Consider the following 25,778-nt stretch of genomic DNA (forward strand, 5'->3'; position numbering starts at 1 on the left):
CCCCATGCAGGTGTCAACAGATGCCTGTGACAGTGGCCACAGGCCGTCACAAGCCCCCTCTCCCGGCCCCCGGGGCACCCCTGGCTGTGGAGCGCAGGTTACGACCGGAACGTCGCACGGGGCTGCTCTGCGCAGAACTGGCAGTGGAGGATGTCCCTGGCTGCCCCTGTGCATGCACGTCCTGTTGTGTGTGGGTGAGGCCAGTGACCGCACGACGCAAGGCCGCAAGTTCTGCACAGATGTCCCTGGACATGGCCTGCATGGCATCCCTCAGGGTGGCAGTGCTCTGCGCCACTTCGGCCCTTAGGGTCTCCGTGGCCTGTTCAATGCTAGACCTAGCCCCCACACATTCCGCAGCATGCTCATCCAGCATTGCGGACAGTTGATGCTGCCGTTGAGTGATGTCCTGGAGGGACTGCTGGCCGTGCTGGCCCATGGCCAGTGCTGGTGGAGTGATGGTGGGGCTGCTCCCCTCCTGTGGAGTGTGGACAGGGCATGGGGTGGATGGCCACTCCTCTACCTCTGTGTGCCCCTGTGAGTGACCCTCATGGGGGCTGGCGTCTGAGAAACAGGGGGAATGTAGCAGGTCAGTGGGGCTTCTGACCTCGTGCTCCATGTCCGAGTCTGAACATGCAGCTGTTGCAGCTGTCTCCCCGATGTTGCTGCTGGCCGCTGACACCCTGCCTCCTGTGGCAGGCAATGTCGGTGGAGGTGGAGCAGCTGCTGCTGGCCTGCTGCCGACAGGGGTGCTTGCCGGTGGGACCTCCGGTATGCCTGCAGTGGGACCTGCTTGTTGTGGGGTCTGCCTCACTGCAGCTGAGGTTGAGGGTGCAGGGACGTTGTTGATGGCCTTCTTGGCCCTCTTTGGCGCAGGGGTGTCCTGGTCCTCTGGGTGTGAATCTGTGCCTGTGGTGGAGCAAAGGAGGGAGGGTGTTATTGATATGTCTGCGGACTTTGGAATGAAATGTTTGACATTATTGTGGTCAGTGGATGAGGAAGATTTCAGGCAGTGCCATGCAGGTTGTCTCCTTTTAGTGTGGAATGTGGATGCAGGTATGCGGGTGCCAGCAGTGTATGCAGGGTGGTGCTCGCATGTGGCTATGGGCAGTGTTGATATGTGTTGCATTTACACTCTAGGGCAACCTTGTGCTACACATGATTGGACTGCTGTGACTATGGCATGTCTTGTTTGAGGCACCTACCTTCATCGCCTGATGTCGGAGCTCCCCTTTCCATCCCTCCGACGCCTTCAATGGACTCCATGCCAATCGTGGTTGCACAGATCTCCTCCCACGGTTGGAGTTTCAGGGGGGATTCCGACCCTCCAGCGGTACCCAGGGCAAGGTTGCGGTTTGCTGAGATGACGGCTCTGACCCGTATGCGTAGGTCATCCCAGCGCTTCCTGCACTGCTGTGGGGTGCGGGGTACGGTCCCCACCGCGCTGACGCGCTCAGCCACCAGGGCCCAGATGGCCTTCTTTTTCCCGATCGCTGTCCTGGTCATGTCCGGGGAGAAAACGACACCTGCGTTGTCTTGCAGGGTCTCCGCAAGCATGCAGAGTTCCTCCCGGCTGAATCTCTCCTGGCGCTGGCGGTCACATGCCTTTTTCACACATTTAGGCATTTTCGGGTACTTGGTAGGGTGGGTGATTGGTTGGGACAGGTGTCAGGGTTGGGTCTGGTGTTGTTTGGTAGGATGGCGATGGATTGTGTTTTTCAAGATGGCCGACGGGCTGTTTCCCGTTCCGGCGCGATGACGCTATTTCCGGTTCGACTTTTTACGGCCGCCGCTAATTACGGCCGCCGCTACTTACGGTGGCCGCTACTTACGGTGGCCGCTACTTACGGTGGCGTAAGTGCACTTTGCTCGCTTAACGATGCCGGTAGGGGCCTTTTCCGCCATGGCGTTAATTGCATTACCGCCATGGCGTAATGCTCGTGCGCGATGGGTCGTAATGTGGCGCTCTTTACGCCATCGTCCCACGGCGTAAACGCTCATTACGCCATGGCGGTAATGACGGGCGATTACCGCCAGGGTCGTAATGAGGCCCAATAACTCGCCCGACTCCTTCTTCTCGTTCGCCACACATGCTGTGCAAATGTAACACCTCTCCGGTGACAAATTGCACTTTTAATCAAAATGAGCTCCAAAGTGTGTTTGCGGCTCCAGCTCTGCATCTGGGGTGTTATTTTCTAAAACATGAACTGGTTTGGGTACATACTAGTGACTGCAACAGTGTCTCTGAGCGTTGGCACGATAACAGGCACTGTTACCCTTGGCAATGACTTTCATTTGGCTTATTTTGCTGGAACAGCCATTTTGTTGGGTGTTCCCGATGCCTGGGGGCTACAATCCTTGGGAATTATGGTGTTTCAATAAGCAGCGAAGTAATCTATTTCAAAAACGTTGGGCATGAGCTAAAATGAAAGATCTGCAGGGCGGATGATTGGTCGCACCGCGCCTCTTAACTGTAATGCTCATAGATTAAGCGCTAAGGGCGAGTATGCTCATCCTGAGTTCCCATAAGGAATCATTGTAGGATCCGCCCATTTCTGCGGGTCCGTTAATAGTCGTAAACATTATACACAGTGTTTTAGATTAAGCGCTAAGGGCGAGTATGTTCATCCTGAGTTCCCATAAGGAATCATTGTAGGCTCCGCCCATTTCCGCAGGTCAGTTAATAGTCGTAAACATTATACACAGTGTTTTAGATTAAGCGCTAAGGGCGAGTATGTTCATCCTGAGTTCCCATAAGGAATCATTGTAGGCTCCGCCCATTTCCGCCGGTCCGTTAATAGTCGTAAACATTATACACAGTGTTTTGTTATATGCAAATGTAATGATTTTGTTCTAATTCAATAGAAAGAACACGAATGATTTCCATGGATGAAACATTTTTTGCTGGGTCCGGAAAGGCGAGCCTTCAGCCTGAAGAGATTTTAGTCTCGGTTCTCATTCCTTATTCCACAGAGGTGGGTGTGTCTAACTTTTTTTTATTTCCTTGCAGCCTTTTGTTTGTAAAAATATGTTTTTATAAGTGAATAATTTTCTCAATGTAGATTCACCTTTAAAGGATTTCTGTTCAATTTTGTTTCAATTAGTGCTCGATGGGGACTGCAGGAAGGTTGGGATTGGTTACAGAAAGAGGCGTTTACTGCCTAGAATAATAACCCTGATATAAGTCTTCACCAATAATCACAAATCCGCCTTGACAGAAGCCACTTCTGCACAAAGATGAGATTGTTTGAATTGGTTTCACTGCATCTCAAACAACCGTGAACTCATAGTGTGGTTGCGTTACCTGTCCTTTCCATTGCTCACCGTGCCCTTGGAATCTGCACTTTCCTATCCAACCAGATGATCAACCTCTTCTGCCTCCTCCAAAACTGGCCAACAATTCCAAGCAGCACTCACTTAATGTCATGATGCCTACCTCCAAGGAGCCAGGCCCAGCCCAGCAACCCCAGAGGCAGACATCATTTTCCCCAAGGATGTCTCAGCGGGCCCAAGTTGGGGCCTTTTGGACGCAGTCCTGGCGCCTTTGGCGCCAGGCTCATTCTGGACCCCAGTCCTGGCGCCTTAGGCGCCAGGCTCATAAAGCAAGACATGTGTGTAAGTGTTTTAATGTGCACTTACCTGAAGCAGACCGTGCTGCTACATCCAGGCCCTCTTGAGGACTGAATGGGACTACTTTATCTTTTGGACTACTTTATCACTCGGGTGTGGTCTGAGGAAGAATACATACCTGAGTGGAAGGATACATACCTGGAACTACTTTACAGGCTATTTAAACCACACCCGAAGAGCAGCACATGCTTCGCGTTGTTCTGCATCTAGCAGCTGGACGCTCACCGTGTTTGCTCCTGCATTCGGACTTCTGCCACGCCTGCCAGCATCCTGATCACCTACAAAGGAAGAGAAAGAGAGAATAGGAGAAGGAAAAGACTTTACCTGCAAGATCCGCATTCCGGAGTCAGCTCGCCGACGATCCTGCAAAGGAAGACACTTAATTTAAAAGCACATCGCATCGACCGCTGCAGCGCCGCATTCCACTCACCTTCACAGGGCGCCTCCATGTTCAGCAGCGATCACCCGGATTCGCAGCCACGCTTCCACGCCTAGGGAGAAAAAGACAAGAGCAAAGGTGAGAGAGGGAAGGGAATGAGGAAACCTAAACCTCCATGTTAAGACTTACCTGTTGGGTCATTCCCTCTTCATTTCGGGTCCGCGCCGCATCCAGGCGTTTCCGGACCCTGGCCCCTATGGGGAAAAAGACATTAGCGTCAATGAGCGAATGAAAAGACATTACCCAAAAACGCTCATCAAGACTTACCTGATTTCTACAGGGATTGCACCTCGCATCTCGGGTCGGTGCCTTTTCTCCAGCATTCCGTACCCCAGCCCCTATGGGGAAAAAGACATTGACATTAGCATATTGATGCAAGGACAAAAGGGGAACCTTTCAAGGAACTTACCTGGAAGCCAAGCAAGTTTGGTTCTCATAAAACCAAGAATCCAGTGAAGTAACTGGATACCAACGCGCCCCTGCATCAGAAGCAGGAAGGAGAGCTCGCCCTTCAAGACCCTAAGGTGAGACGCCACGGGAAGCACAGAAGGGTTTCGAGGAGGGTGAGAGGGGAAAGGGGGAGGCTGGTAGCATTCCCCGCAGACAGTTAATCCCTTATTCTCGCCTACAGAAGGATACTTTTGCAAGCCGGACAAGCAGGAGTTGGGAGTCCGGTCCAGTCCATCTTCTGAGCCCCGCGCAACACCTTAGAAGAGGTCACAGCAGCACGATCCTGGCCAGCGCCTCCGTGGGAGTCAGGTGAGCGTAACAGAACGCGAAGCCTACCCACAATTTCCCACCCGGGCGCTATGGAGACTTCTGAGACAGACCAGCTGGCCCAGCTGTTGGGGGAATTAATGGCAGAGGTACACTCAGCTCGCCAAGAGACTAATGCCCTCAAAAGAGAACTCATTCTCTCCAAGGAATAAACTGATGACCTGGCCAAACGATTGCTACAGAGTCAGGCTGGACAAATTCCTTTACCTAGTCCCGGGGGAATTTCCACTTCGTTGGGTTCGAATAACCCTGTTCAGATCAATCTGCCGGGATCCATGCCTTTAGCACCGCCTGAACGTTTTGTGGGGGACCCAAAGAAATATGCCATTTTTATGAACCAATGTCGCTTACATTTTATATGCAGACCAGGAGCCTTCCCTGATGATAGGACCAAAGTGGCCTTCGTGTTATCGTACCTAAGTGGCTGTGCAGCCGATTGGTCTGTTCCCTTGGTGAACCAGAACGATCCAATTCTCCAGGATTTTCAGGGCTTTCAGGCCAGCATGGAAAGGTTGTTCGCTCGACACTCGCAGGGACAGGCCCTTGACAACGAACTGCTATCTCTACGACAAGGTAGTCAAGATCTTTTGTCTTATATAGCCTCCTTTAACAGACTGGTGGTGGAAACCGGATGGCCTGAAAATAAAAGGATCACTTTATTTCACCGGGGTCTGCGCGGAGAGCTAAAAGACATTCTGGCCCAAGTAGTGAATCCACCCCAGGGCTGCGCAGAATATATTGACTTTGTGGTACAAGTGGATCACAGACTTCAGAATAGGAAAGCAGATCGGTCCAAGTTTGAAACCCGAGTACCGATCAGAACCCTCGTAAACCCCAGGAATCCCGAAGCTTCGGAACCTATGCAAATAGGGGGAGTTAAGGGGCCGTTAACTCAGAAGGAACGCGAGAGAAGGCGACAAAAGCAACTATGCCTCTATTGCGGGGCTTCCGGTCACTTTCTTCGTGATTGTCCGGTAAAACCACCTAGGAAGGTGGTTGGTGCCTCTGACAACAACTTAATGGAACCTGTTTCGGGAAACGACCTGGCTCGACAAGCGTAGAGGTCCGCTTGCCGAGCTTGAAAACGAACTCTCTGACCTCGCATTTTGTCTTGCCAATGGTGCTCGTGGATCCAAAAAAGCCCCAACGGTTGCATGCCATCAAAGCATACGTCGACAGCGGAGCTATCGGAAACTACGTGGACCGCGAATTGGCCTCCAGGATGAACCTTCCTCTGCATCCAAAAATAAACCAGGATGTCATTACTACGGTTGATGGTACCGAAATAGCCTCTGGGCCGGTAACGCATTCCACCACAAAAGTGACACTTGTGAGTCAGGATGGACATCGGGAAGCAATAGTGTTTGATATAATCAAGGCTCCACAATTTCAAGTAATCCTTGGAATTCCTTGGTTAGAAACACACAATCCTCGAATAGACTGGCGAGCAAAGAGAATAACTTTTCCAGATTGTGGTCCCACTTGTTATCCTAGAAATCCAGCTATTGGTTTAGCCACAGTAACCCCCGCCACTGTTCAACTACCGGCAGAATACCTTGGATACCAGGACGTTTTTCAGAAAGAACAGGCTAACACGCTACCCCCTCATCGTTCTTACGATTGCCAGATCGATCTAGTTCCCAATGCTCAACCGCCGTGTAGTAGGATTTACGCTCTCACTGAACCTGAAAACCAGCATTTGTGTCAGTATTTGGATCAGTACCTTGCCAATGGCTTTATTCGCCCATCAAAGTCCCCGGTCTCTTCCGCTTTGTTCTTCGTGCCTAAAAAAGAAGGAGACCTTAGAACTTGTATTGACTACCGCGCTTTAAATCAGATAACGATAAAGAATCGTAATCCACTGCCTCTGATCCCTGAACTTCTTGATCAAGTAAAAGATGCTCGTATATACACCAAGTTAGATCTCCGGGGAGCTTATCACCTAGTGCGAATAAAAGAAGGTGACGAGTGGAAGACAGCTTTCCGCACCAAATACGGGCTCTTCGAATATCAGGTTATGCCCTTCGGTTTGTGCAACGCGCCTGCAGCTTTTCAATTCTTCATGAACGATGTTCTGCGAGAACTTATCGATGTTTGTGTCATCGTATACATCGACGACATCCTGGTGTACTCATCTTCTGAGTCAGATCATCGAAAACATGTTCGAGCAGTTCTAGAGAAATTGCGCCAGCACAAACTATTTGCCAAGCTGGAAAAGTGTGTCTTTCATACCACTGAGGTTGAATTCCTCAGATTTGTTCTGACTCCTAAAGGAATTCGAATGGATTCACGAAAGGTGGACGCCATCCTCAAATGGCCATCTCCCGGTTCAGTGAAAGGGGTTCAGAGTATGCTTGGCTTTGCCAACTTCTATCAAAAATTCATCCCGGAGTTTTCACGAATAGTCCAACCCATTACTGCTCTTTTACGTAAGAATAAACATTTGGAATGGACTCCAGAGGCCGAACAAGCCTTTCAAGACCTAAAGACCAAATTCACTTCCGCACCTGTGTTGAAGCACCCGCGTCCTGATCTCCCGTATATTGTTGAAACTGACGCATCCAGTTTAGCCATGGGAGCTGTCCTGTCGCAAAGGGATCCGAAAACTAACCAGCTACACCCTGTAGCCTTTTGGTCCAGGAAATTCTCAGCTCCTGAAATTAATTACGCAATTACCGACAAAGAGTTACTGGCCATTAAATCTGCTTTGAAGGCTTGGCGTCATTACCTCCTCGGTGCAAGACACACCATCACTGTAATTACGGATCACAGAAATTTGCAGTATTTAAAGACGGCCAAAGCCCAATCTTCACGACAACTCCGATGGGCTTTATTCTTTGCAGAATTTGATTTTATAATTACCTATCGCCCTGGCTGCAAGAATGGCAAAGCGGACGCCTTATCCCGGATTGGCATGGAAGAACCCAATTCGTGTTTAGAACCTGTGCCGATAATACCTGAACAAAGAATCTTAGGTTTGACTTCATTGCAAACCATCGAGGACGTTGAAACTCGAGTCAAACTACTTTTTGACCCTTCAGCCTTACTGGAATGGACTCAAAAGGGTCCCCACTTCACCGTTAAGGATAACTTACCGTACTTCCAAGAGCGGTTATTTCTGCCAAGTAAGGAATTGCAAGAACTAGTTATTGCTCATTATCATGAATCGTTAATGGAAGGACACCCTGGTATCGCTAAAACGGAAGAAAAGATCAAACGCCAATTCTGGTGGCCTTCTTGGAGAAAAGACATAAAGTCTTTTGTGATGTCTTGCGGAGTTTGCGCCCAAAATAAAGGTCAAAGGAACAGGCCAGCCGGCCTACTTCAACCCTTGGAGATTCCACCGGCACCTTGGCACACCTTGTCTATGGACTTCATTACGGACCTGCCTCCGTGTGGTGGTTACAACACTATCCTAGTAATCGTGGATCTGTTCTCCAAAATGGCCCACTTTATCCCTCTAAAAGGATTGCCTTCAGCTTCCATCCTGGCCAAGGAATTCCTGGAGAATATAGTTTGAATACATGGTTTCCCTTCCGTACTAGTCTCAGATCGTGGAAGTCAATTAATTTCCCATTTTTGGAGGAAGTGTTGCCAACTAGCACAAATAGATGTGCGATTATCCACCAGCCACCACCCCCAGACCGACGGACAAACCGAGAGGACAAATCAGACTCTCGAGCAATATCTTCGGTGCATGTTGCACCAATCCGAGTACAATTGGAAAGACATTCTTTGGATCGCAGAATATGCATACAACAATTCTATGCATTCCGGAACCGGTCAAAATCCTTTTTATACTTTGTATGGTCACCATCCTCGAACCTCTGACCTAGATCCACCTCTGACCCTGGAAATGCCCGCAGTAAATCATCTGCATTCCACAATAACCCGAGCCTTCAAAGAAGCTACAACTCATTTACAGCAAGCCAAGAAAAAGTACAAAGAAAACGCTGATTTGCACCGAAGTAAAACACCTCCTTACCAAGTAGGAGACCAGGTTTGGCTAGCAACTAGACATTTATCTCTCAAGGGCCCACGGACTTTCAATCCCAGATTCATTGGGCCTTACCCCATCAAATCCATAATCAACCCAGTGGCCTTTAAACTGGATTTGCCTTCCAACATGCGTATTCATCCCGTTTTTCACGCATCACTTTTGAAACCGGTACAACCAGGAACCCGTCTGTCCAAGCCTCCAGATCCTATTCAAATTGATGGGGAATTAGAATTCGAAGTGAAAGACATTTTAGACTCCAAAATGGTAAAGTCAAAACTCTTCTATCTTGTTGACTGGAAGGGTTATGGACCTCATGAGAGAACGAAGGTTCCACCGTAGATTCACGAACAAGCCAAAACCCCCAGAGGAAACAACCTTGGGAGGGGCCTTGTGGGGGGGTACTGTCATGATGCCTACCTCCAAGGAGCCAGGCCCAGCCCAGCAACCCCAGAGGCAGACATCATTTTCCGCAAGGATGTCTCAGCGGGCCCAAGTTGGGGCCTTTTGGACGCAGTCCTGGCGCCTTTGGCGCCAGGCTCATTCTGGACCCCAGTCCTGGCGCCTTAGGCGCCAGGCTCATAAAGCAAGACATGTGTGTAAGTGTTTTAATGTGCACTTACCTGAAGCAGACCGTGCTGCTACATCCAGGCCCTCTTGAGGACTGAATGGGACTACTTTATCTTTTGGACTACTTTATCACTCGAGTGTGGTCTGAGGAAGAATACATACCTGAGTGGAAGGATACATACCTGGAACTACTTTACAGGCTATTTAAACCACACCCGAAGAGCAGCACATGCTTCGTGTTGTTCTGCATCTAGCAGCTGGACGCTCACCGTGTTTGCTCCTGCATTCGGACTTCTGCCACGCCTGCCAGCATCCTGATCACCTACAAAGGAAGAGAAAGAGAGAATAGGAGAAGGAAAAGACTTTACCTGCAAGATCCGCATTCCGGAGTCAGCTCGCCGACGATCCTGCAAAGGAAGACACTTAATTTAAAAGCACATCGCATCGACCGCTGCAGCGCCGCATTCCACTCACCTTCACAGGGCGCCTCCATGTTCAGCAGCGATCACCCGGATTCGCAGCCACGCTTCCACGCCTAGGGAGAAAAAGACAAGAGCAAAGGTGAGAGAGGGAAGGGAATGAGGAAACCTAAACCTCCATGTTAAGACTTACCTGTTGGGTCATTCCCTCTTCATTTCGGGTCCGCGCTGCATCCAGGCGTTTCCAGACCCCGGCCCCTATGGGGAAAAAGACATTAGCGTCAATGAGCGAATGAAAAGACATTACCCAAAAACGCTCATCAAGACTTACCTGATTTCTACAGGGATTGCACCTCGCATCTCGGGTCGGTGCCTTTTCCCCGGCATTCCGTACCCCAGCCCCTATGGGGAAAAAGACATTGACATTAGCATATTGATGCAAGGACAAAAGGGGAACCTTTCAAGGAACTTACCTGGAAGCCAAGCAAGTTTGGTTCTCATAAAACCAAGAATCCAGTGAAGTAACTGGATACCAACGCGCCCCTGCATCAGAAGCAGGAAGGAGAGCTCGCCCTTCAAGACCCTAAGGTGAGACGCCACGGGAAGCACAGAATGGTTTCGAGGAGGGTGAGAGGGGAAAGGGGGAGGCTGGTAGCATTCCCCGCAGACAGTTAATCCCTTATTCTCGCCTACAGAAGGATACTTTTGCAAGCCGGACAAGCAGGAGTTGGGAGTCCGGTCCAGTCCATCTTCTGAGAACCGCGCAACACCTTAGAAGAGGTCACAGCAGCACGATCCTGGCCAGCGCCTCCGTGGGAGTCAGGTGAGCGTAACACTTAATCGAGATGACCGTGCAGGACTCTGATAATCACTTGGCCTTATGCAAGGCCAAGAAGTCCTGGCTGTTCTTGCTGTGGCTGTTCCTGCCTTCTATGAGACCCTGACTCCTAGATCTATCTTGGATGGTGGGCGTGGAGCTCTACATAGGTACCAAGAAAATAAAACCCGCCTAAACGAAGCTAGCGGAGCAGTGTAAGGGTGATCCTTTCTTAAGCATCAGCTAGCCTGCGCACCCTTGATGGAAGGTCAGCATATGCCTACAAACCTCTGTCTCAAATGGGATCCCGGTTGAATCTGTCCACAAATCGCCTCACGTCTCTTGAAATTATGGGGTTCTCTGTGCCGATGAGAGTGAGTTGTGCAGGGGGCTTAGAGCACTAATTCAGAAATCAAGGGTGCAATGCTGTCATGAGTCCCCAGCACAGGCAGACTGCTATGTAGGGAACTGTTGTATTTCCTGACACTCCAATGACTCTGAAAACCCACATCCTTGGAGCAGATTATGTCACCTGGAAAGTGATCGATTCTGCCCTAACCGAACTGGTAAGGTAGTACAACGTCTGGATTGCCGATTAGACTAATCTGCCGCTAGGCCAATCCTGTTCACAGGACATCAGACCAGTGCCTAGATGTATATGTGGCACTGCTCTTTTAAGAGGATCAGGTTCTAAGCACAGTTTATGGAAGTCTTTTTATTCCGTTCCTACAGTTACAGACACCTGAAGGATAACGAGAAAGCCCTAATGCAAATGTGGCAGATTAGTGTGGGGGATTAGTGTGGCGGTTTAGTGTGGCGGAAGTTATCAGATCCTACGTTGAAAAACAAATTTCACTGCCAAGGATCTGATCATCGAGGATACTCTGACACGCGTGTTTTAAGCAGATATCTGCATTGAGCTCTCACGGCGGCAACACCAGTTCCTACAACATCAGCTGTCCGCTGAGATTAGAGCTGCAGTTTTTTGTAACAATTGGCCACCAGCTAAATGTTTTGGTGTAGGGTTACGTTTCCAAATTTTGCATGGGTTTGTTCTGGACAATTTCACAAGTCTGCAAGAAAAGTGAAAAGCCCACAAGTATGTGTGAAACACCCTTACATTGTGAGGTGCTCTTTAAACATAGCCTTTAGAATGAACATTTTGAAAAGTTTAATTGTTTTATTTTGTGTTGGTTTTAATAACAGTTTGTGCAGCAGAGACTGTTGTGGTTTTCATACATGTTTGGGAGCATTTCTTTGTTACTGTGCATCACATTTATGATACACAGTAATCATTTGGAGCAAGTCTGTCTTTCCCCATATGTTACATAAATAAAACATGGACACTTACAAATTCCACCAAAGGGGTTCAACCACGTGAATGTACTAATTGCTAAGAAATCAATGGGTCTCATTACAAGCCTGCAGGTCCGGAAACAACGGTGGTGGTAAACCTTCCGCCACCGTTGTCTCCGGACCGGCAGACTATGAGTTCTGCAGGTGGGTGGTGTCACACCCTCCAGGTCTGACCTGGCGGGAGTGACGCCATCCGCCTGCAGACGGAAATGGAAACACCAGAACCGTTATTTACGGTGCCGATGTTTCCATTGTCCCCATCCCCACGGAGTCCTATGGGACTCCATGGGAATGGGGATTAACTGAATTACGCCACCGGAATTACCGGGTCACCGGGGTTGTAATGCCTCTGTGATTCCGGCAATCACGGAGGCGGTCATTCATTCCGGTCCGGCGGAAGCCTGCCGGTTTTTCCAGCACAGCTACCACCAGACTCGTAATGAGGCCCAATGTGTCCATAAAAGCAAACACCTAAGGCCAGGACTTCAGAACCCAGTGTAACCACTAATACGAACCAACATGAACATGAAACTCCCAAAGGCCGAACCATTTGGGTCTCACCAACGTAATACGCATCACGACCCTTGACGTAGTCAACGACCATAGCAGCAACCTCTCAATCCAGGATGAAATAGAGTTGAGTCCCATTCAGGTCAGAATCTCCAACATGAACTAAACATATGCACCCAATACTAGCTTCCATTATACCTGGGAGATTGGGCTCAGTCTCCTCACATTTCTTCCTTCTAAGGCATAGGCACAACCCCACAATTATACAACAGATCGTAAAACAGTTCGAAAAATTAATCCCAATTGATAACAACGGGACAGGACCTCCACTTTCAGTCAACAGGCAGAATGGATCTCTTCTGGTCCAGCATAGACTTAAATTTCCTATAACCGTATTCCTCAAGAGCCCCAAACTACATTACCCCCCAACTAACTGACTCATCTTCAATCGACTATGACCCTTACAATGGCCACATGGTACCCACACATGGTCACTTTTTCCTTGCATGGCCACCGCCCACACATTTCTCCCAGCAGAGCCGCTCGGGACTCATTGCACAGACCACTGTATCTTTAGCTCTAGTACGTCCCCACCCCTCCAGACCAGCGCCTCTCCAGGTGTCGCGATCCTGCCCGCTAATAGATCTTAGATCTTGCTTTTCTCCTCTCTATAAAACATATAACCAACTGCCATCGCCATAAACCAAATAGAACCATACTAGCTCTCCGGACTCAGGTACATCCAGTCTGTGCTCATCAACACCACAGGTTTCACACTTGCCTCTACCTCTTTCCCACAACCCACCCATTTATTTTGGCAGAACCATGCGCCAACAGGTAACCAAAAATGGCATGGGTGCGATATACGAGAGCATTACATACTGCAAAAATTGTTTTCAGAGTCTTATCATTGTATTATCTGTAAAGTAGGTCTAATGCCCCTCTATGGAAGACGATGCAAGTCTTTCTTTACACTTAAGCAGAAAGGAGAGATCATTTAAGAAACATCAGCAAAAATCCCCAAATTCTATCATTTTTGTGTCATCATTGGCCAACTGTACTCCTGAAAACAGGCAGTCAAGATTTCAGATGGTGATTTTCTAATTGGTTAATTGGGTTCTGATTTTGGTGGAGGAGTTTCCCTTTTTTCCATTGGCACTCTGATTGAAGGAATTTGTAATGTCAGACATTTTTTGAGAATTCAAACATTTCGCAATTGAAATTTTAGATTATTATTATGGTTGGTCATTTTATGATTTCAATCGACGTATTTGGGATTTGAAGTAGATATTGATTGCTCATCTAGAAATCAAAATGACTGATGGCAATAAAGAAAACCTCTGCAAAACTGAACAGTAATGAATGGGAGGTTTTGGATGAATCAGACCCTCTGGCAATGCTCTGGGCAGCCCTTCAGATCCTCGCTCTTCAGCCTGCCAAGCCATTACAGAAGTGGGACTACCATGTGGAAATCAGGCTTGGTACCACAACAAAAGCGACTTGTTTGCAGATTTTCACCACAAGACCAAACGCAGCCCCAGAATGGGAAGAGACCATGGTGGTCTCTTGCAGAAAAGATGTGACCTACCAGTGTGGCATGGACTGCCAGCCTCCGGGGTAGAAACACGCCTCATATGCCAATGGTCTTTCCTCTTCTGTGGTCTGGAGGGTTGGCTGTCATTAATTCAGACCCGCCTAGCCATCACCCTTCAATTTTGCAAGCAAGAAAGTCCTGTTGTTAAAGAACATTTTTATTTGCGCACTCAATCATAGTGTCTGAATCCCTTGGATGTTGAAGTGTCTGTGAATTGTGCCATATTTGTGTAACGCTCCAATTTCTTCAGTTTGCAAAATGTTTCTTCTCTGTCGTCTTTTGCGCTTGCAGTGGGAGTTTGTGTCTGCCCTCAGACAGGCTCAACGACGGGCCAATGCTCTGCCCATTGTGAATGCTGGCATGCGAGTACTCTTCAACGAAGACTCTGACGTCATTGCAGACTTGCGCATGTACTATGGCGGAGTTGGATTTTCCACAGTTGGGGCCAGACAATCCTGCCAGAAGCTCACTGGAAGGTAAAACATTCCAGCAAGAGTTAATACACCAAGTTTCTCTTTCAGTTCAGTTGCCCAAAATGTAAAACGTTCTTTTCGATTCAACGTATACTCAGACAATAGTGCTTCCAATAGTTTTTATTCGTTGCAGAATCCGTTAAGCCTTTATAATAACATACAACTTCATAAATGGATCATTTAGAAAAACACGAGGCATACCAAAACTAAAACCCTTAACATACACCTTTTTCTTCCTGCGTGTGTGATCTATTACTAGGAAAGAAGCTATTGTACACCGCAGTCTTTTCAGTTTCCCAATATCTGAAATATGACTTTTCTCATCTTCAACTCCTTTCCTTAATCCTAAACAACCTGCTCACATCTTCCTTCAAGTTCAAGCTCTTAATACACGCACGTCTTGACTTTACGTGGCCATTACGTCACATCCATCTTCCTCGTCATAGTCCTTAATGAACCAAGTGTCTGCTCTTGACCAGGGCTTTAAGTGGGGTAAGAAATCGAGGGGGGGCCCTTGTTTGGGGGCGTGGCTTGTGGGAGGGGCGTGGCCTAAAAAGTACGCAAATCGTAGGGTATACACACAAATATATATAAATGTTATATATTTGTGTGTGTACCTTACTATGGTTTGTGTACTATGCAAGCCATCTTTTCTAAACATAGAAATATGTAACATATTTCTACGTTTATAAAAGATGGCTTGCAAAGTACACAAACCATAGTAAGGTACGCACACAAATATATAACGTTTATATATATTTGTGTGCATACCCTACGGTTTGCCTAGTTTTCAGGCCATCTTTTCTAACATTTCAGGTTTATAAAAGATGGCTTGGAAAGTACACAATTCAAGCCATCTTTTATAAAGCTTTGACTACGGACAAAATTGTCCGTCGGCAAAGCTTTATAAAAGATGCTTGAAATGTGTACTTTCAAAGCCATCTTTTATAAACCTCGAAATATGTCGAGGAATCCCCAGGTTCGCCGAGGGTTAAAGACACCTCGGCGACCTGGGGAAACAAAGGGACAGTAACGGCCTCTGGTGACCTCTCGCGCGAGGGGTCACCAGATGCAGTTACTATGACTGACGGAAGTGGCAGCCAGTCACAGCTTCGCTGTGGCTGGCTGCTACTTCTGTCAGCTTGCCTGACTTCATTGCAGGCACATCATAATGCATCCCGCCAATGTTGCGGTAGGACGGGGCCCTGGCAGGGCCCCGGCTCAGTTCCACTTTTTGGAGACTGCCAGGGCCCGGCCCCGGCAGGCCCCGGCCCACTTTAAGCACTGCTCTTGACACAGGCACCATAATTGCCAACCCTACAGATTTAGGCAGTAGGCTACTGCTTCAGCCCTACCGCCTACATATTTGGGTGACAGATCCTACTGCTTTTTACAGTGGAAAGTAATTCATGTGACTCTAAGGCAGCCTGCAGGACAAAGCATGCAACACATTAATTAGTCTGTCTGTACAGTGGACTGGTGGGTCATTACTTTGATTGGGCTCAGACCAATCCACTGACCTGACAGCTACGTGACTCTGTCCTGCACTCTTGCCGAGACAACCCTTGGGTGAACCACCAGTGAAGGCAAGTGGCAGAGCGTAACATCATCACACAGCATCTGCTTATCACACTGAGGGGGTATCAAAGTGCAATAAATATGTACTGCCTGGGCTTCTGCTACAGAGGAGTGGCAAACGTTGCCTACCAGCTCTGTGTGATTACCTTCTGTGAAGTTAGGTAATTGAATTTGGTGTTAAGTTACCATTCAGAATTATACATTTTTAAAATTTCAACAGCTTTCCATGTTGTGCTGTTTGATGGGTTGTGTACTTTAGAGTGCTTCCTATTATGTAATTGTTATGGGAATTCTTATTTTTGAAACTTAAATATCCTACATCTTTTTGGTCACAGAATGTTGACAAGTATGAGGCACCTGCTGCCAGCTATTTATCAACATAGAAGAAGGACCACTGTTTCTGTTATGTTTTAGTCCTCCTTCCATTGTTGTTATAGTTCTACTTCCTGTAATTATGTATGTATATGTATTTTGTTAGTAGAACACTTCTACAGGACATGCCATACAAAGTAGAGTATATAGATAGTGGAGGGTGCATTTACAAGTTTTCAATAGCATTACGGTTGAGAGCAAGCCAGTTGCTGAGGGGGTAATGAAAAGGAGCATAGACAGGGGGAATCGACTAGGGAACAACCACAAATGTATAAATAATGAGTCCCTTGGCCAATATTTATATAGTTGCATCTACAAATGTTACATTTCTGGGAAGGGCATGAGGCTGGCAGATGAGGAGGGGATCACCTTTGATAGCAAATAGATCTTCAGCCTGCTTTTGAACAGAACAGCTCTATAGATGTAATTGCTCTTATGGTGGAGGGGGGGGGAGCATTCCAGTGTAGTGAGGCTATCGCTGAGACGGAGAAGAATTGGTAGATGGCCTGGATAGGGCGGGGAACAGAGAAGTTGCTGGGAGTTGAGGAACACTGAGATCTAGTGGGATGGTGGCAGTATGTTCAGGTGGGACAGGATCTCTGTAGGTTTCAGAGGCTATGTGTAGTGAGTACTTTGTTGAGAGGAGAAAGAGTACAGGAGGATGGAAAGTCCAAGGAGTAAACTAGAATAGTAGTCCAGTTTACTGAGTATCAGTGTGGAGCTATGAGTTTTTACAGAGTGGTGAGTGAGGCGCCGATGGAGCATGGTGTTTGGACGGTTGATCCTTACTGTAGTGGCCATGCTGAAATTATTGAGTTTAGGATCGCTCTGAAAGAGGACCCTGCGGTTTTGATCCATGAGTGATGAGCGAGGAGGCCAGGAGCAATGGTGATCAGGGATAGGGCGGTAGAGTTGGCATTGGAGGCTGTGAGAATGATGATTTCCTTCTCGGAGGAACTTAGCATCAACCAGCATTGAGCCATCCAGTGGTAGCTGGGGGAGAGGCAGTTGGTGAAGTATTCTGAGATGCCAGCGGTGAAGAAGGGAAGGAGAAGAATATCTGAGCATCTTCAGCAAAGTTGTCACGCCCTGTGGGTCCCTCCCGATCCTCCTCCTCACCTGTTTCTTCAAAAGAGCTGGCCAGAACATCGGGTTCTTTCTTCTTGCGGGATCTTCGGGGTTCCTTTGGTTTCTTTTCCTTCTTTTTTTGATGAAGGTAAGGGCGAGCTCCCTCAGAGGCCACCGTTACCAGAAGTGGAACCTAAGTCCGGGGACCCCGGGGAGCCCACCCCAAATGCAGGGAAAAAGCCTCAAAGGTGGAAAAAAACCTGGATGTGAAGTGGACTTGGTCTGGTGTTTCTGTAGTCAATATAGGGTTCTGGGGTCTTCGGAATAGTATAATCCTTAAGGAAGGTTGGTCTGAGGTTGGGTGGACTGTTCGATAATGTTTCCACAGGAGTTCAATAAATCAGAAAGTCTGGAGCTTGGAAAACCCCACTCCGGGGGCTTGCTGGTACAAATAGTTCCAAAGAATGATCACCTTCCGTAGTTCGGGTAAATGTATACACCGGAGGCCAGAAGGTCCCAAAGGGAAATGCTCTGATGAACCGCCTTCCGTAGTGCAGGTAAGAGAATGCACCGGAGGTCGGATGGTACAGAAAGGCAGTTCTGTGGTAGTTGCGAAGCAAGAGAGCAGAAAGAAGATACAAAAGAAAAAAATGAAAGCGCAGGGAGCACGAGGAGAGGTCAGAGATGGAAGCTCAACCGAACGAAAGGAAGAGCAGGTAAGAATACAAGTGGACGGTGGACGAAAGAGGTTGTCTCCGCCCACAAGAACTGATAGAAAGGACCGCAAGATGCGGGAGTTCAGCGCAGAAGTCAGAATCTGAGGGAGAAAAGCCCCGAACCCCGGATAGTCGGAAACAAAGAGAAATAGCCCCGAAACTGTAAAAGACAGAAAGAGTATAGGGAAAAAAGGTTTGAGAGATAATACGAGTGTCAGCCGAGGACGACAGGCACGAGAGGGATCAATAAGAAACACAGAAGTAAACAGTAACGAATAGGAACAAACACGGAAAACAAATCTGCAGAAAAACCAACAGAGCGCTGGCGAGCGTAATCACCAAAGAACGGATACAATGCAAGGAAGCGAGTCTCCGCCCCACCTATATAACCAGGCGGCCATCTTGGAAGAAAGCTAGACCGCCACCCGTGCAAAGGAACTGAAAGAAGATCAGAAGTGTTTCCAACACTGCCACAGCTTCCTGTGTCGGCGCATGACAAAAGTGGGGGTAATGAAAGCCAAAGGATGAGATGAATCTGCCCAGGTAGCTGTGGAGGGTGAGGAGTGGTCACAAGGCTGATTCCCGAGGGTTGTTCACTGGAAGCAGTGTGGGCGGGTGTCTGAGTTCAAGGAGATGGAGAAGGAGTAGATAGACTGAGAGAAAGGTCACACGGTTGAGTAGAGTGTCTTCAAATCCAAAGGAGGAAAGACTTTAGAACAGAGAGGAATGGTCCACAGTATCAACGATGGCAAAGAATGAGTAGAATGGGGATGGTGGAGAGATGAGTGGTGAGCAGTGGTCTAAATGTTGGAGACATGGGTGAGTGCAGTTCTGGTAGAGTGTTTAATTTAGAAGGCTTCTCATAGTGCGTCAACCTCAAGGTAGTTGACGAAATGGTTAAAGACCAATCTCTCAAGGATTTTTGAGTGGTGGGGCAGCAGTGGGTTTTTTTAAGATAGGTATGCCCGTGACTATTTTATAGCATGCTGGGAAGATACCCATTGAGGAACGAGAGGAAAGAGAACGTGACAGTTGAATGTTCTTTGATTGTTTGCAGTGCGAAGGGATCAATCTGAGTGCAGGATGGGTTGGCTGAGCGGAAGATGGGTAAGAGCCCAGTGGAGGAGGTGAGAATGAAGTCAGATCGAGATGAAAGAGCGGGTGAGGAGGCAGCTGGGGAAAAGGATTGATTGGGTAGGAGTGACAGAAGGGTGGATTTGGGGTCACATATTTTAGTTATTTTGTAAAAGAAGTAAGAGGCAAAGTATACCGCGTAGAGTGGGTTGGCTCTGTAGAAGTTTTTAGGGGGAGAGCAATGTCTTGGAAGGTGAGTGACAGATTGCACCGGTGCGAGCAGAGAGAGGATATGAGATCTATGCAGTAGGACGATTTGGCAGAGTCAAGAGTGGTGGTGAGGGCAAGGAAAGAGTCTTGGTAAGACGGATAGGGGAATGAGGTTTGTGCCAGCAGCATACGTAGAGATGCACGTCAATCTTTAGCTGCTGGATGGCTGTCCACACATTAGGTTACCAATCCTGCAACAGTTATAAGTGGCCCCAAAAAAGACAATATTGTTGACCGTGGAAAATTGGCCACTTCCATTTTGTTGTGTATTCTGTGGCCCTTAGATACTGCACCAGCATTCTTTGTTTTGAGGCTCTCAGCGGCACCAGTGACCAATATCTGTCTGGAGACAGGCATGACATTGGAAGATTGAAATTTGAAAATAGTAATATTATAGAGCCGTTCCAAGAAAGATTTTCCAAGAACGTTTGTGAATTGGGATCAACCCCAGTATAAAATAAGAAGAACAGATAATAGAGCCCTCACGTATTGGCACTTGCTCTCCTATGTTTTTCTACTGAAAATCACCATAGTCTAGCAGATCATTCTCAATTTACACATGAACAAAGCAACCCACATCTCTTTGGTTTCTCTTTCCAGTCGTTGGAGCCAGGAGATGCTGAACGAAGCCTGTTCAAGCGTTCTGGAGGAAGTGTCGCTCTGCGGCTCTGCCCCCGGTGGGATGGTGGAGTACAGGAGGACGCTCACCATCAGCTTCCTCTTCCGATTCTTCTTACAAGTAGCACATGAACTGAAGCAGAAGGTAACTTACACTGAGGCTGGGGATTTGTTTGTTTCGGCAGGGCGTAAATATTTCCCATGAATGGGCATTAGTGACCGAGCTTAGCGTGGAGCCCAAACCAACCAAGGAGTGTTTGGGTTGGTTAATGGGTTAAAATGGTCATTCAAAGCACACTTTCTGTAAAACAAAAATGGGTAAAAGCCACACATCTTTCAATTGATTTTCAGGGTAATACAGCAAAAGGTCCAATAGATGGCAAGTTACCAACATTGCACAGGACCATTTTCCAATGTTTAAAAAAAAAACAATTCCCCACAATATGCCAGTATATAAAAAGCATTGATATTGGCTCTGCCCATTGTGTCCATGCTGGCTGTGCCCATGTGTCCATGCTGGCTGCACCAATATAGTCTAGTTTTGCCACATAAGAGGATACTCATGTTTGATTTGCCCATAATGCCGGTAAAGATACTATAAGAAAATATGACCATGCTGGTTATACTTATATATGCCAGTATACCTTTGTAAGAGCATACTCCTGTTGGATTTGCCCATAATGCAAATAAAGAAACGCCATACCACTGTAAGAAAACATGGCCATATAGGTGGCACACCCACTCAGAATCTGGCTGTGGATCCACTGTAGTCCATTGTGATGGATATTAAGGATTCCTGAAATTCTTGGGAAAAGGTGCTCATTTAAGAACACAGGGATAACCAAAGGGGGAGTGATGGAAATTTTAAAGCAAACACTTCTAAGCCAGAGGACTTCCTCTCTGTAACATTCTAGTTCACTGTACTTTTTCACACATTTGTGCCATTACCAAAAGGGACCAATTATAGTAACGTAAGTCTTAATAGTGTCCTTGAAGGAGTAACCATGTAGGCTATTATGCCCACATAAGAACACTCGTCATGTAGGTTATGCCCATAATACCAATACAGTACAAAATGCCATGCCACTGTAAGAAAACGTGCATGCCAGATGTGGCAAGTCTGTCTGCAACCATGGGAACATAAAGACAGTAATCAAGCAAGCAATAGAAAAGCCGTCAGTATTCCTTTAGTGACGGCATGGGATAAGAATTTGCTAGGTACTGTCATAACGGTACTACCTTGCCATAAAATGCCAACAGCCTGCAAATAGTGTGTGCAACTTGGCATATGATGTCAGGGCCTGGCAAGTGACTATCCAATGTCTATACACAAGAACAGCTTTTTCTTTGCCGGTGCTTGTTTGTAATAGGACTTCAGTGCAAGGAACACATGTAAGAACACACATAGGGCCCATTACGAGGTAGGAGGTAACCATACCGCTATTAGCGGCATGGCTACCCCCTTACCGGGTCTGGGTTCCTTGAGTGAGGAATTACCGGGCCATTCTGACCTTGGAGGGCCCGGTAATTCCTCATTCAAGGAACCTAGACCCAGTACATCCCCATTCCCATTTCAGCCCCCATAGTGCTCAATTAGAATGGGGATGATGCTAACAACGGGCCCGTTAGTAACGGGCCCGTTGTTAGCATCCTCGTCTGCTAGTGGGACCCGCTAAGCAGATTCATAATGGGGCGGTAAGGGGTTGACGGCTCCGGCACCTTTACCGGCGCCGTTAACCCCTTACCGCCAACCTCGGAATGAGGCCCATAGTGCTTATAAATCAAGTGGCTGAAGGTAAACTTGGTTAAGTCATTTTCATTACACCAGTAGCACATTTTCAGCTGCAATTGAGCCATTAACTTGCAGAAGACTGCTTAGAATTAATACTGACTGGCTCTAAACATCACACAGCTTGATATTACAGCATGACAGAAAGTGTGTAGATAACCAAATAACCCCCACATGCTATATGCTCCCCAAACAACCCAACTGCCTCCTAACTGTACTCCAATGTAATAGTTTCAGTTTATAGGTGGCTCCACCAAATAGTCAAAACAAAAAATGGACACAACAATCGCCCAAGATTTCTCTGCCATCAACCTGGCTAGGACCTGTCCTCATGTTGCCTGTCCCGTCCTTGTTAACCTCAATAATAGCAATCCGTGTTTGCCATTAATACAATATTTGTTTGTGGTGGCACTAGACCACCTCATATATTTCCGGGCCAATCACTGCTTGTATTATTCCATATGAAGTACTTGCCAGATTTTACATTATGAGCTATAGAAACCAAAAGACTTTGCGCAACTGCAGGCGTATGAACTCACTTGTTAACCATTACAATTTCTAACATTGGGGGTCATTCCGAGTTTGGAGGCAGCCATGGTGCTACTAGCACCATGGCTGCCTCCAAAACCGGGTCCGGTCTGGCTGAATGGAGACTTACTGGGTCATTCCAACCCTGGAGGACCCGGTACATCCCCATTCAGTAAACCATTCCCCATTCCCATTTGAGCCCCCATAGGGCTCAATGGGGAAGGCGCTAATAACGGTACCGCAAATTGCGGTACCTTTATTAACTCCAAGGTCCCTTAATGGGAACCGCAGAGAACGGGTGGTGAGACCACCCGTTCCTGCTGGGACCCGCTAAGGGACCTCGGAATAGGGCGGTAAGGGTTTACCGGCACCAGCATCCTTACCGGTGCCCATAAACCCTTACCGCCCAACTCGGAATGACCCCCATTAACTCTGGGCCCTGAACATCTTGAGCATGACTGCCAGAGAAGGCATTTTCTGTACTTCAGAATTCGGGTTCACACCGCATGGGACGTCATCAGGAATGCTTTATGAGAAAGTTGGCATTATGAGAAAGTTGGAATTAAGCTGAAGCAACTAGCCCAGTGGCTATAGACAACACTCGTTTGTGATTTGTATTAGTTTGTGTAGAGATCACGTTATATTTTAGTTTTAAGATTGTTCAAGGTGACAACTAGTCGTAATAATACAGGGTTTTATGATAGTGTTTACAGGTTCACAGTGCTTTGGACAATAGGTGTTACCGTTATGTATAAACTTCCCATGCCGCACATTATTTCTCTCTCACACATTCACACCATACATATTCATGCGCCTGCACTCGCGGTCACACAGCCAGACACAACTTGTGCATGCATGCACACACCTATTTATTATTCACAAATAGTGTTCGGCACTTACCTGCCAGCCCAGCTCAACTCCATACACTCATCTGGTGTCGGGACACACACTGACTGCCCTGGATATCACACCCAGCCATGGTGCCTTAACAGTTCACAGGCCCATGGTTGTTGTCAATTGGAGGGCCTTGCGAACTTACACCCTGTGGCGCTAGACCTTTGACGCTCCGTATGCCGTCTGATGATTTTGTTTAGTAAAACAGCACATGGAAGCAAAGTACACCAAGCCCAAACAAGGGGAGGAATTGGGCCAGAACAAGAAAGACTGTCTTGGTGGAGCGCTGTTACGTGTAGACACGAGGCCCAGCATTCAGGAAACCAAACGTCCTTTACGGGTCCCGCTAACGGACCAGGGCGCTAATAATGGGTTTGCAAGTCGCGAACCCGTTCTTAGCGCCCTCCCCATTCCCATTGAGCCCTATGGGGGCTCAAATGGGAATGGGGAATGGCATGTTCAATGGGGACTTACCGGTCCCGCCGGGGTCGTACTACACCGGTAAATCCGCATTGTACTACACCAGTGCCGCACCCGTTATTGGTGGCAGTCATGGCGCAAATAGCGTCATGACTGCCACCAATCTCGGAATGAGGCCCACAGTGCCAGACACAGGACCTCATTCCGAGGTTGGCAGTAAGGGGTTAACGGCGCTGGTAAGGATGCCGGTGCCATTAACCCCTTACCGCCGCATTACGAGGTCCCTTAGTGGGAGCCGCTAAAGGACCAGGGAGCTAACAATGGGCCTGTTATTAACGGGACAGCTGTTAGCTCCTCCCCATTCCCATTGAGCCCTATGGGGGCTCGAATGGGAATGGGGATGGGATCCCTGAATGGGGAAATACCGGGTCCTCCAAGGTTGGAATGACCCGGTAAGTCCCCATTCAGGGAACCCGGACCCGGTATGCGGTAAGGGGGTAGCCGTGGTGCTAATAGCACCATGACTACCTCCAACCTCGGAATGAGGCCCACAGTGTTTCTATGCGTGGAGCTGACTGCATATGAAAGTCGTCCTTTGCTCAACAGCCCAAGATCAAACAATGAAACTGACCAAAGCTGTAAATATGTCTCATGCTTTGGACACATGTCACTGTCAGGGTGATTATTCTGACAGAGGAAATGAGCACCATACCAAGAGTGCAATGCAAGCTGAGAAGAAATGAACCTTTGAATTACTAGCACAGACATGTTTAATAAATTGGTGGTCATTCTTATGTTCCCAAAATGCACTTTATTTTTATGCAAAGCAACCAGCATCCTATATTCAGGGGATGCACACCATTTGAAACTTAGCTCTGCCCCTTAAGCCCACCCACACCACTGACAATCCAGCCCCAGTTCCGTCCACACCATTGGCAAACAACACCCCTGCCCCCAAAATGAGGGGAGAGGCAGTTCTTCCAGTACATTTTGTCCATTTCCAGCTCTGGCGCAAACAAAGTAAACATTCTAAACACGGGGCCCGCCCCTCTACACATAATCATGGCCTGTGCGTGGCTCCCCATGGCCACAAAGGACCACATGATGGCGCTGTGGAGCGCTGCATCAAGTGAAACTGAAAGATAGATTTAAGTTTGGTGTACTTTTAAATAAAAATGCATTTTTCCTTATTGCTGAGTATGGAGCAGGTTGTTCCAGCATCCAAGTGATGTAATCCTAATTAAATGTTGAAGACTATTGGGTCGTCTCTCATGCACACATTTAGGAACTGAAAGGCATCTTAAATCAGGTAGCATGGATTAAAAGTAGTATTATCATCAGGGTTTTTATTGGACACAAATGTAGCTTTGGGAAGCAAGAGAGGACTTTAAATGTCATAGGGGAAGTAAACAACGCGAGCTCTAGGTCGCGAGGGAATCAATACAAGGGAGCAGGGAGCTAACAACAGGGGAGGGGGAGGGGGGGCAATTAGGCAGCAAGTGACCTACAAACAACCGCGAGAGAAAACACAGAGGAGCAGATAGTGCAGTCTCAGGTCAGGTTAGAGTAAGGGGAACAGTAGTGGGCGGGACCCTTTGGAAGCAGTGCTCCTCAACTTTTTTTTAATTAAGTTTTACTGTTCCTATACTTTTATTTTAAAAAGAATCCGAATGGTTTTGTTTTAAAATAAAAAATTTTGGAAGAAGGTGAAACTTGTATTTCAGTAAACTGCATTTAACGTTCCCTTAAAACAGCAGGCGCATGTGTTTGGGGGTTTGCGTTGTGCATGGGAGGCGGAGCAGCGATTGGGTTTGTGGGGAGCGGGGCAGGCCAGTAGGGAACATAGTTCCGCTACTTCTTTTGATACACTTT

General features: G+C 47.7%; 1 protein-coding gene across 1 annotated transcript in view; it reads left to right on the forward strand.

The window, feature by feature from the left end:
* The window catches only part of AOX1 (aldehyde oxidase 1), a 738,465-nt gene that overhangs the window by 250,556 nt on the left and 462,131 nt on the right, over positions 1-25,778 (forward strand). The window contains exons 13-15 of the mRNA XM_069615435.1: positions 2,863-2,972; positions 14,398-14,582; positions 20,258-20,420. Coding sequence (XP_069471536.1) covers positions 2,863-2,972; positions 14,398-14,582; positions 20,258-20,420 — 458 coding nt within the window. The remainder of the gene's footprint in view (positions 1-2,862; positions 2,973-14,397; positions 14,583-20,257; positions 20,421-25,778) is intronic.

Source organism: Ambystoma mexicanum, chromosome 9 (genome assembly GCF_040938575.1).
Source record: "Ambystoma mexicanum isolate Mex_15411 chromosome 9, UKY_AmexF1_1, whole genome shotgun sequence".
NCBI lineage: Eukaryota > Metazoa > Chordata > Amphibia > Caudata > Ambystomatidae > Ambystoma > Ambystoma mexicanum.